This window comes from Stegostoma tigrinum, chromosome 5 (genome assembly GCF_030684315.1).
Source record: "Stegostoma tigrinum isolate sSteTig4 chromosome 5, sSteTig4.hap1, whole genome shotgun sequence".
Classification (NCBI taxonomy): Eukaryota; Metazoa; Chordata; class Chondrichthyes; order Orectolobiformes; family Stegostomatidae; genus Stegostoma; species Stegostoma tigrinum.
Genome location: NC_081358.1, coordinates 10,793,409 through 10,806,138, shown reverse-complemented (window position 1 = coordinate 10,806,138; position 12,730 = coordinate 10,793,409). Strand labels below are relative to the sequence as shown.

The window sequence follows — 12,730 nt, the reverse complement described above, 5'->3', positions numbered from 1 at the left end:
ATGTTTCAGGCCTGATGAAGGGATGCTGCTTGGCCTGCTGTGTTCATCCAGCTTCACACTTTGTTATCACAGAGTGTACTGATGTATGTTGAGGAATGGGGGAATTCTGGCAACGGAGAGAGTGAATTTCTTGGAGTGAGAGAATGTTGTTATGCATCTTCAACATTTTTACGAGATACTTGTACTTTTGCTGGGGGGGGGGGGGGGCGGAAATCGCTCAATACTGAGCTGGTGAGTCCTCATTGTAGGATCTATTTGGCAAGTTGCTTAATAGAGCCATAGGAAAGGAACAGTGAAAAATCAGTACAAGGATACTTAGGATACAAGAAAAGACTTGAAAAATTGGAATGTTTTACAGGCAGAGAAATTGATTTTAACGAAGGGTTTCAAAATTTCAAAATGGTTTTGAAGGTAAATAATGGTAAGTTGTCTGCACCGACTGGCAAACGGTTAACAAGGCAGAAATTTTGGATTACAATTGCAATGGCTGGTATTGAGATAGATTTTATTACCACACTGTTTGACCATGCAACCAGATTGCCCCTCCACTTGATGTTCGTTATGGTGCCTTCTCCTTCATGCAATGTAGTTGTTTTCCAACGGTTCAACCAGTTTCGTTCATACAGGAGCAACTTGTAGGAAGCATTTGGAAAGGGGTGTAGGGAAACAGAAGGAAAGAGAGAAAAATTACTGTCAAAAAACACCACATCAAAACCCAATTCCTACAGCTTCTGCATAAATTTCTGTTGGTCATGATATAATTTTGCTAAACTGAATCAAATGAAGAAATACAACTTTAGAGGATGAAAGTATTTGTAGTTAGTACTATCAGTTGCAATGTAGAATTTGAAAATCTAAATAAAAGAGTGGAGGATAATTCTTGACTATTCTTCCCATTGCTATTTCTTTTAGCTTTTCAGCTAGATCTATGGCTTTCTGGAAACTTTTCTATTGATACTTGTAATCTTGAATACACATGCCAATTCATCATTGACTTTCTATCAAGGCAATAGCAAGGTAATATCAACCACAAGGGATCAGAACAATGCAAAGAGGGAAATCAAACTGATTTAGTGAGAACCCAAAGAACAAGGAGGAAAAAAAAGTGGGAGGATGTGTAAGGATGCTGTCACTTTAAGCCGGTACTTTGTCCTGGTTTTTTTTGAAGACAGGTTGCGAAGCAGATGTGTCGAATTGTCTCTCTCAAAGTAAACAATTGTGAGGCCTTGGGTTTTTTTTTAAAGTTGGAACAATGGAAGCAGCCTGCGTGTGGCCAGTTCTCACAGACTAGGCTTTCGAGTTTCTTCTTTAAGTTTTTAGGTTTAGTTTTAAGAAAAAGTATTTGGAGTCTGTGAAGAGTTGGAAGTTTCATTCAATGTCTCCTAGCTGCTACTTTCTCTGAATTTTCTCATGATGTTTCTTTTTTCCTCATGAATTGGAGAACGGCATGTGAGAATCTGTGTCTGAATTTGCCTTTTTGCCAAGGGATGTGTTTATGCAATGTTACTATTTTGGAACAGTTAATTAGTAATAATTCATTATGCTCAAGGACTGGTAGCTAGTTGGATGCTGCATTGGTCAAAGTATTATTCAGGTAAGTTGTCCAATAGTTGAATTATTCTAAATTCTTCTTTTGTTTGTATTTTAATTATAGTGTTTAAATAATTTGTTTTTTGCTTACATCAAGTGTTTGACCAGTCACAATCATATCTGGAAAAAAAACACTTCACACCTACCTTTAAAATAAGAAAAAGTTAAGGTCCGGGTTACCTTCTTAAAATATTTTGAGGGGTTCTGCTCTGGTCCATAACAGATAGAAGGAAAACTTAACTAAATCCAAGTCTAGTAAAAGTAACATCAGCTGTATCAAAGCTTCACTCAAAGTTTTTACAACTATGGGGTTTATAAGACGATGATGTTTAGGAAATGAATTTAAACTTATGTTAAAACGAAGGGGTCATGCAACTATTTTAAGAAGGCCTGAAACCAAGACCTGAGTGATTGGCTAAGCAAGAAAGAAGGTTCTCACAGTTTGGAACAAAAGGCAATGGCAACTGTGCCAACTATAAATAGCCTTGCTGCCTTTGAGCTTTTGGGTAAAAAGGGGAGGGGAAAAAAAGGGGGAGAAAAGAACAGCAATTGGTGCATCAAGCAGAGCGAGGAGATTGTAGGTTCTTTGTGAGCTACCAAAGCCAGATGGCAGAGTGAAACAATCTCTTGTGGAAGTGATACATTTCACAACCACCCATAGTGTGTGGAGGATTCATCCTGTCGTGGTCAGGGAGGAAGGCGATTGCATCGAATGATTTTTACTGTTGGTAATGGATTTAGAAAACTCCCTAAAAATGGACAGAAGTGCCTTAGAGACGGTCATTTGAAGCTACCGCTCAGCACCATGGAAAAAGCAAACCAATTGAAAATTGGAACCAACAGTAGAATGTTTCTTATAAACACTGCAATTCTGAGAGTTTTTTTGTGCAGTCAGGAGATGAGGATGATCGATTTCACCTGCTACTTCCAACTGTTATGCTTCTCTGGAATAGCACACAAAATCAAGCCCTGCTGTTCCCAGAGTCATCTGGAAAGTTAAAGATTTTATAGGAATCTTCCAAGCTCCCCCTTTTACTTGTCTTTTAGACCCAAAATGACAGAAGGCATGGGCCACATTTCTGTTCTTAATAACAACGTTTATTTTTTGCAAGATTCTACCCATAGGTAAATAATTATGAGCCATTGGCATCAATTCTAACCTTCTTACATGTACAGATTGGGAAAAAAATTACATTGACAGTAATAGAATCATAGAATCCCTACAGTGTGGATCAGGCCCTTTGGCCCAACAAGTGCACGCCGAACCTTGGAACATCCCACCCAGCCCTCTGAATCTACACACCCCTGAATACTGCGGGCAATTTGGCATGACCAATTCACCTAACCTGCACATCTTTGGGCTGTGGGAGAAAACCGCAGCACCCGGAGGAAACCCACACAAACATAGGGAGAATGTGCAAATTCCACACAGACAGTTGCCCGAGGGTAGAATTGAACCCGGGTCCCTGGCGCTGTGAGGCAGCAGTTCTACCCACTTAGTCACCATACCGCCCAAAATATTGGAGACACATGTTCCAAAACTTGCTACATTCCAGCCAAGGTGTTCCAGTACAACTACATTGCTGACATTTAGCTGACAAAGTGGATTATTGCCCAGATCTTTCCTGTACACAAAAAGTGGGACAAATTCAACCTAACCAATTACTGCTCATCAGTCTACATTCGATCATCAATAAAGTGATAGAGCTGCTCATCAACAGTGCTAATGAGGAGCACTTGCTTAGCAAGAACCTGCGCACTGATAATTACAATAACAGTACTGCAAATGCTGGAAATTTGAAACAAACATTTAGAACACTGGAGATATTCAACAGGCCTGGCAGCAGTTACGGAGAGAGAAACAGTTGCAATTTTGAGTCAAGCATGAGTCTTCTTTAGAACAGGAAGATCTTAGAAAACACTCACTGAAGCCCATTTTGGGCCCTGCCTGGGTCACTCTGTTCATGGCCTCACTGCATCTTTGATTCAAACATGAAAAATAGAGCTGAATTTCAGAGATAAGGTGAGAGTAAATTGCCCATGACACCAAGGCCGCATTTGACTAGACGTGGTATCAAGGAGCCCTAGTGTTGAGGCCACCACTTTTTTCCTTTATTTTTCTTATTTCTCATTTGGAACTGTGAGCTGAAATTGAGAATCGAATGTCGAACATAAACTTGTTTTCTTCAATAAAAAGAGAACAATTAAACTGATGTTTGCATGTGGGATCTAGCTTGAGAGATAACTGCAGGCTAATTACAGTTTGAAGAACATTGCAGCTGTTTCAGCACTACAATGCGTTATGCTCAAGGACTGGTAGCTATTTGGATGCTGCATTGGTCAATCAAGGGGAGGCTGGTCTTGGCCAGCCAAACCATACCAAATGACAGAAAAGAGAAACCATAGATTGAACCAGTTTTAACAAGATTTTTGGGCAGAAAGCTGTTTGCTGGGAAGTTGCCGAATTCAGAAGCTGCCAAACTGGGAAGCAGTGTTTGAATTTTACTCTCTAGCTTTTTACTCAAAAAGAGTTTAAAGACTTTAAAGAGTTGTTGAATGTTCTGAAAAAAGAATCCTAGTTTAAAAGAAATAAGTGAATACGCATCGTAGCATGCTTAAAGCTGTTTGGATTGACTGGTGACTTTGGAATTCAGGCAAAATATAATCCCATGTGCCTGAAACACAGCACCTTGTTCAAGGATTCTTAAACACGTGCTATTCATTGTTGAAACTGTCATCAAACTGGCAAATTACAGCCATTTTTAAAAAATGTATCGCTTAATTGTATCCGTCTGTCTGTGTGAGAGAGTGGAGTTATGATCAAAGAAGATTTGGTTTAAAATCATATACCTTAATTCGATTAACTTGCTATTTAGCTTTGCTTTTCTAGAGGTACAGTGTTAACAATAAATTCTTAATTGCTTTTTATGAAGTTGAGTGTCAGTATTTGTTATTCTCAGTCTAGTTAAGAACAATTGGGCAATTTTGAGGGTCATTGAATAATTTAATTTCACTATGTTGTGAATCCAGTGACAGTATGACTGATTTAGTTAGTCTTGCTGTCCCTGTGCATAAAACTAGCAAAACTGCAGTCAATAAGAATTGGGGGGAAAACTCTCTGCTGGTTGGGGTCACACCTGACACATAGGAAGATGGTTGTGATTGTTCTCAGCTCCAGCCCATCTCTGCAGAAATTCCTCACGGTAATGTCCTATGTCCAACCATCTTCGGATGCTTCATCAATGACCTTTCCTCGATCATAAGTTGACAAGAAGGAACGTTCACTGCTGATTGCACAATGTACAGCACCAATCATGATGACTCAGACACTGAATCAGTCCACGTCGAAATGCAGTAAGACCTGAACAATATCCAGGCTTGGGGTGATAATTGGCAAGTAGCATTTGCATCAGACAAGTGCCAATCTCCAACGAGAGAGAAACTAACCATTATCCCTTGAGATCCAAAGGTGTTACCATCACTGAATCCACAACTGTTAACATTCTGGAGGTTACCACTAAAACTGAACTATAGGATTAAAGGCAGGATTCTCGGCAGTGTGGAGGAACAGCGGGATCTTGGTGTTCAAGTGCATAGCTCCCTCAAAGTTGCCACCCAAGGCAACTTTGCCCAAGGTGGATAAGGTTGTTAAGAAAGCATATTGTGTTTTGGCTTTCATTAACAGGGGGATTGAGTTTAAGAGCCGCAAGGTTATGCTACAGCTCTACAAAACCCTGGTGAGACCACACTTGGAATATTGTGTCCAGTTCTGGTCGCCCTATTATAGGAAAGATGTGGAGGCTTTGGAGAGGGTGCAAAGGAGGTTTACCAGGATGCTGCCTGGACTGGAGGGCTTGTTTTATGAGGGGAGGTTGACTGAGCTCGGACTTTTCTCTCTGGAGAGAAGGAGGAAGAGGGGTGACCTGATCGAGGTGTACAAGGTAATGAGAGGCATACATAGAGTCGATAGCCAGAGGCTTTTCCCCAGGGCAGGATTGACTGCTATGAGGGGTCATAGTTTACCAGAGGTGTTAGGAGGAAGGTATAGAGGAGACGTCAAAGGGAGGATCTTCACCCAGAGAGTAGAGAGTGCATGGAATAGTTTACCAGAGGTAGTCATGGAAGCAGAGTCATTAGTGACATTTAAGCGACTGCTGGACATGCACGTGGACAGTAGTGAATTGAGGGGAATGTAGGTTAGGTTGTATTTATTTTTGGATTCAGATTATTCCACGGCACAACATCGTGGGCTGAAGGGCCTGTACTGTGCTGTACTTTTCTATGTTCTATGTTACCGTACAAATGAATGCTAAATTACTTTATTGTCATGTGTATTTTACAGTGCGAAATACAATAAAATGCAATGGAAAGCTTTTATTCATCACTACAATATGGTGCCATTTTGACAGTTTTAAGAATAAGGAGAAAATGAAAAGATATAGCATAAAGAGAAATCCATCTATGTTTGAATTTGAAGCCAGCTGCAGAGCTGGGCTGAGAGGTGGCAAATGGAGCTTAATGCAGACAACTGTGAGGTGATGCACTTTGGTAGGAGTACCCGGAAGGCAAAGTACAGGGCTAATGGTAAGATTCTTAGTAGTGTAGATGAGCAGAGAGATCTCGGTGTCCATGTACACAGATCCTTGAAAGTTGCCACCCAGGTTGACAGGGCTGTTAAGAAGGCATGCAGTGTTTTAGCTTTTATTAATAGAGGGATCGAGTTCTGGAACCAAGGGGTTATGGTGAAGCTATACAAAACTCTGGTGCGGCCGCACTTGGAGCATTGTGTACAGTTCTGGTCACTGCATTATAAGAAGGATGTGGAAGCTTTGGAAAGGGTGCAGAGGAGATTTACTAGGATGGTGCCTGGTATGGAGGGAAGGTCTTACGAGGAAAGGCTGAGGGGCTTGAGACTGTTTTCATTAGACAGAAGGTTGAGAGGTGACTTAATTGAAACATATAAAATAATCAGAGGGTTAGATAGGGTGGATAGGGAGAGCCTTTTTCCTAGGATGGTGACGGTGAGCACGAGGGGGCATAGCTTTAAATTGAGGGGTGAAAGATATAGGACAGATGTCAGAGGTAGTTTCTTTACACAGAGAGTAGTAAGGGAATGAAACGCTTTGCCTGCAACGGTAGTAGATTTGCCAACTTTAGGTACATTTAAGTCGTCATTGGACAAGCATATGGACGTACATGGAATAGTGTAGGTTAGATGGGCTTGAGATCGGTATGACAGGTCGGCACAACATCGAGGGCCGAAGGGCCTGTATTGTGCTGTAATGTTCTATGTTCTATGTTCAGTTTGATGTAGCAGCTCAACATACTCTGGAAGTCTTTGATAATTTAAAGACATTGAATCGACTGACAAGAGCCTTGTTCAAATCAAATAAATAACCCAGCAATTAACATCTCGACAAATATTCCAAGAAGTAACAATGAAATTATGGTCTGAAAACATGAAAGACACAGTTGTAGATATAAGAAATATAAGGGAACATGAAAGTGAACAGATACCTCATGATGGCTCATTGTACAAAAGAAATATCGTAATTATCCTTCAGGATGCATCCATGCAAGTCATCAAGAAACAGAATCAAGTCTGAGGGATACATGAGATGTGCTCTATTGGTAAACATGAGCAACAAAAATCAAGGAGCACATCAATCACTGCAACGTTTCTAATGACAACAAAGCTGCTGATAACAATAACATCCTATACGAACAACGGGTGAGGCCGGAAGAAGTAGATTTCTTCTTTCCCACCAAACTGATGATCTTGTCACCATAGACATAATATTCAAACCAGAAGTTGATCAGATGGCTCAAATGACAAATGCTGAGTTCATTGAATGAAAGCATCTTTAGTCACTAAGGACTCAATGGTCAAATGGCCTACTTTTACTGCTTTGCTTTCTGTCCTCATAGTCTATCTTTCCAAATGCCAGTTTAGCTGTTCTATTTTACCTATTCTGAGCTATTTAGTTTCCCAACTTAACTCCTATTTAGAAATTAACCCCTGTAAAGTTTATGGGTCATCTGCTGTACCGTTGAAATTTCTAAGAGGTGCAACTGGCTGAAAAAAATCAGATTAATATTAATTGAGAATAATGTTATTTTTGAAAACATATCTTTCATAGCTTGCATACGATTTTCAATTTAAAACTACAAATTGTAGAATCTATTGGTACAGGGGAAATCATTCAGCCTGTCATTTGCTGGTTCTTCACAGAACAATGCAATTATCTGAGATAATGGGATGTTGGGGAGCCCGAGATAACAAAGTATGGAGCTGGATGAACACAGCAGGCCAAGCAGCATCTTAGGAGCACAAAAGCTGATGTCAGCTTTTGTGGTCCTAAGATGCTGCTTGGCCTGCTGTGTTCATCCAACTCCACACTTTGTTATCTAGATGCAATTATCTGCTCTTTTCCAAGATGCCTACAAATTCTTCTTGCAAAATCCAGATCAAATTTCTTTTGAAAAGTTACTGTTTAATCTGCTTTCACCACCCTCTCAGACATGTATTCTGGATCATCATAACTCACAGCATTAAAATAATCCTCCAATCCCCTCTCTGTTACTATGGGGAATTATTTTAAATCAATGCTCTCTGGCTACTGACACACCTGATATTGGAAACAGTTTCTAACTATTCTATTAAAACCTTTTATAATTTTGAACACAGTCCATTGAATTTCCCTTTAGCCTTTCATGAACTGTTGCAGCTCTTCTAGTCAATCACATTAGCTTCAGCATTTCTGTCTTAAAAGAGCCTGGAGCCAGTTTAACTTAAATATTTAGGAAGAAAGAAGATATAGAAGAGAGTTGTGAGAATGCAGAATGAAAGATGAGAAAATTCTGCCATTTTGTTCATATTATAGCCACATGTAGGAGTCTCATTAAAGTTTAGCAGCTGATTTTAACATGAATATAAATTCGTTAGATATACTGTTGAGAAAAAAAAGCAACAAAGTCTCAGGTACTAAAAAGAGTCAACAATTCTCAACAGAAGAAAAACATACATGAGTCCACGTCCTCTAGCTGTATTAGTATTCTTGCACAGATGTTCTACTTCCAACAACCTTGTCCGTTGTACAAGACAAACCGTAAAAATGATTAAAAGTAAGAGAAGTCACAGCAAAAAAACAACAAAACGTTACACTAAATTTGGCATACACAAGCGGTTTTGCAAGCTCACAGGAACAGCAGGTCAGTGCCAATCAATAATAAACAAGGTGTAGATGTCAACTAAACGTCAGGATTAGATTAAGCAATGTTGTCAATTCCTGCAGCCTTCACATAAAGTATGGTTTCATTAAACCACGACAGTAAATACCCTCCGCAGCTCATGAGAACTGCACTATGATCTTATTTTCCAGTGTTTTAAGACAATACAAAGTCTTTATCAATAGATCCTGCAGAACACAAAGGCAGCATGGAGGCTTCCTCAACTGTCAGCTAATTCTATCAGCTTTGCTACAACAACACTTGTGTTACAGCACACGTTTAATGAGCTGAATGTGCTGAGCTACTTTACAGAGATAGAAGTGCTAAGAAACAAAGATTGGGAGAGCTATTCATTGGTGAAGCTTTTAAAGGTTTGTGCTGCAGAATACTGGGCCAAGACAGATGAAAGGACTGAGTGTAATTTAGGAACAAGCACCCAAAACTATGTCAGATTTGGCAGAGTAAAAGAGAAACAAAAACTTATTCTGAACTTGGTCCCAGGTGTAGGAAGATTTGCAAAAGGCGATGGAATTTTGAATTCTGTGGGGAAATCAACATTGGTAAGCCTGGGAAAAAGAGAAGAAAGACATCATTTATATCGTGCCTTTCACCCTTGGGGTGGGGCAATATCCCGACAGTGAGATTTGCTACAGCTATTCAGGCAGGTCCAAATTAGTCTGGCGGGATGGGCCGGAGACCCGAAGCTGTAGTGAGACAAAAGAGAACGTTGAGGCTAGTACAGAACTTAAAAGAGAGCAAGTCAAATAAACAAGGCAGGTAACAGCAAGGCAGGGTATAAGAGAAGACTGATGAATTAAACTGCATTTATTTCAATACTAGAGGCCCATCAGGTAAGGCAGATAAACTCAGGACCTGGAATGGGGACATTGGACTGGGATATCATAACAACTACAGAAAGATGGCGAAAGGACGTACATGACTGGCAGCTCAATGTTCCGGGGTACAAACTCTATAGGAGGGATAAAAAGGGGACGCAAGAGAGGAGGAGGAGTGGTATTTTTGATAAGGCAGTACTTAGAAAAGATATTCTTGAGGCTATATGAGTGTGACTGAGAAAGAAGGTGGTGATCACCTTGATGGTATTATATTAAGGGTGCCCTAATAGTCAGCAGGAAATTGAGGAGCAAATATGTAGGGAGATTACAGATAGCTGTATGAATAATAGGGTTGTAATAGCAGGGGATTTTTAACTTTCCAAGCACAGACTGGGCATGCCAGTGTTTAAGGCTTGGATGGGAAGGAGTTTAAGTGTTTTCAAGAAAATCTTTCTCCACAATACGTAGATTGTCCTTCTAAAGAAGTGGGAAAACGCTACCTCCTCATGGGAAATAAGACAGGCCGAATGACTAAGGTGTGGGGAGAGTATTTTGGGAATCAGAGACCATAATTCAATTAGTTTTAAAATAGTTATGGAGAAAGATATGGGGAGATGATGGCCTAGTGGTATTATCACCGCACTGTTAACCCAGAGACCTAGAGGACCCGGGTTCAAATCCCACCACGGCAGATGGTGGAATTTGAACTTAATAAAATATCTAGAATTAAGAATCTAATGATGACCGTGAATCCATTGTCGATTGTTCGAAAGCCCATCTGGTTCACAAATGTCCTTGACGGGAAAATGCCATCCTTACCTGGTCTGGCCTACGTGTGACTCCAGATTCACAGCAATGTGGTTGATTCTGAACTGCCCTCTGGGCAACTTGGGATGGGCAATAAATGCTGTCTAGCCAGCGATGTTCTCAACCCATTTAACGAAGAAAATGAATAAAGAGTTTGGTCCACAAGTTAAAGTTCAAAATTGGGTCAAGGCCAATTTTGATGATATTTGACAGGAACTTTCAAAAGTTGATTGGGAAAGGCTGTTTGCAGGTAAAGAGATGTCTAGCAAGTGGGAGGCTTTCAAAAGAGAGATAATTAGAGTCAGGGCCAGCGTGTTCCTGTTAGTGTGAAGGGCAAAGTTAGCAGGAGTAGGGAACACTGGATGACGAGAGACATTGAGGGTCTGGTCAAGAAAACGAAGACATATGTGAAATGTAGACAACTGGGATCAAGTGAATCCACTGAGGAGTATAGCGGTTGTGGGGGTACAATGAAGACAGAATTCAGGAGGGCAAAAATGGGGACATGAGATAGCTTTGACAGATAGGGTGAAGAAGAATCCAAAGAGATTCTACAAGTATATTAAAATCAAAAAAGTAACTAGGGAGAGAATAGGGCCCTTTAAGATCGAGGAAATAATCTATGTGGGAACCACAGGAGGTGGGTGAGATCCTAAATGAACAATTCTCTTGTACTTACTGTTGAGAAAGGCATGGAAGCTAGGGACTCAAGGAACTAAATAGCGATGTTTTGAGTTCATATTACAAGACGGGGAGGTACTGGATGTCCTAAAATGTATACAGGTAGATACCTCCCTGGGACCTGATCAAGTGTATCCCAGGACATTGTGGTGAGCTAGGGAAGAAACTGCAGGGCCCCTAGCAGATATATTTGTATCATCGATGGCCATGGGTGAGGAAATACCAGGGTGTACCAGTCTCGATCACTTCCTCTGGCAGGTCATTCCAAACACACACCACGCTCTGCATGAAAAAGTTGCCCCTTAGGTCCCTTTTAAATATTTCCCTCTCACTTTAAATCTATGCCCTCTAGTTTTGGACTCCGCTACGCTGGGGAAAAAAACCTTGGCTATTAACCATATCTATGCCCCTCATGATTTTTAAACCTCTATAAGGTTACCCCTCAGCCTCCCATGCACAAAGGAAAGGTCCCAGCCTATCCTAATAACTGAAGTCTTCCAGTCTTAGTAATATCCCTGTACTCAGTGCTCTGCCCGATGAAGGTAAGCAAGCGAATAACCTCTTCTACACCCTGTCTATGTGATACCACTTTCAAGGAAATAAGAACCTACACCCCCAGGTCTCTCTGTTTGACAACACTCCCCAGGGCCCAACCATGAACTGTGTAAGTCCTGTCCTGGTTTGTCTTATCAAAATGTAACACCTCCCAGTTACCTAAATTAAACTCCATCTGCTATTTTTTGGCCCACTGGTTCAGTTGATCAAGATGCCATTGTGCCCTTAGACATTCTTATTCACTGCCCTTTATACTACCAATTTCTGGTGTCATCTGCAAACTTACTGAGCATACCCCTTCTATTTACATCCAAACTATTTACAAAAATGGTGAAAAGCAGTAGACTCAGCACCCATCATTGTGGTACACAGCTGGTCACAGGCCCCCAGTCTGAACAACAACCCTCTACCACCAGTCTCTGTCTCCTACCATCAAGTCAATTTTGTAATCAGCTGGCTAGCTCTCTCTAGGTTCCATGTGATCTAACTTTAGTAATCAGTCGATCGTGTGGAATCTTGTCAAAGGCACAGATAAAGACAACATCTACTGTTCTGCCTTCATTGATAGTGAATGTCTAGAAGAGTATAAAGACAGAAGGAGTATACTTAAGAGGGAGATCAAGAGGACAAAAGGGGGGACATGAGATATCTTTCATAAATAGAGTTAAGGAGAATCCAAAGGGATTCTACAAATATATTAAGAATGAAAGAGTAATAACGGAGAGAACAGGGCCCCAGAAAGATCAGCAAGGCCACCTATGTGTGGAACCACAGAGGACAGGGTAGATACTAAATGAGTATTCTGCGTCAGTATTTACGGTGGAGAAAGATATGGAAGATAGAGAATATGGGGAAATAAACAGTGACATCTTGAAAAATGTCCATATAACAAAGGCGGTGGTGCTGGGTGTCTTAAAACACAAAGGTGGATAAATCCCAAGGATCTGACCAGGCGTACTCTCGAACTCTGTGGGGAAACTAGGGAAATTATTGCTGGGTCCCTTGCTGAGATATTTGTATCATCAAGAACT

At 40.7% G+C, this 12,730-nt stretch overlaps 1 protein-coding gene across 1 annotated transcript in view; it reads right to left on the bottom strand.

Moving 5' to 3' along the window:
• The window catches only part of vps41 (VPS41 subunit of HOPS complex), a 162,998-nt gene that overhangs the window by 70,512 nt on the left and 79,756 nt on the right, over positions 1-12,730 (bottom strand). The window contains exon 8 of the mRNA XM_059645823.1: positions 513-632. Coding sequence (XP_059501806.1) covers positions 513-632 — 120 coding nt within the window. The remainder of the gene's footprint in view (positions 1-512; positions 633-12,730) is intronic.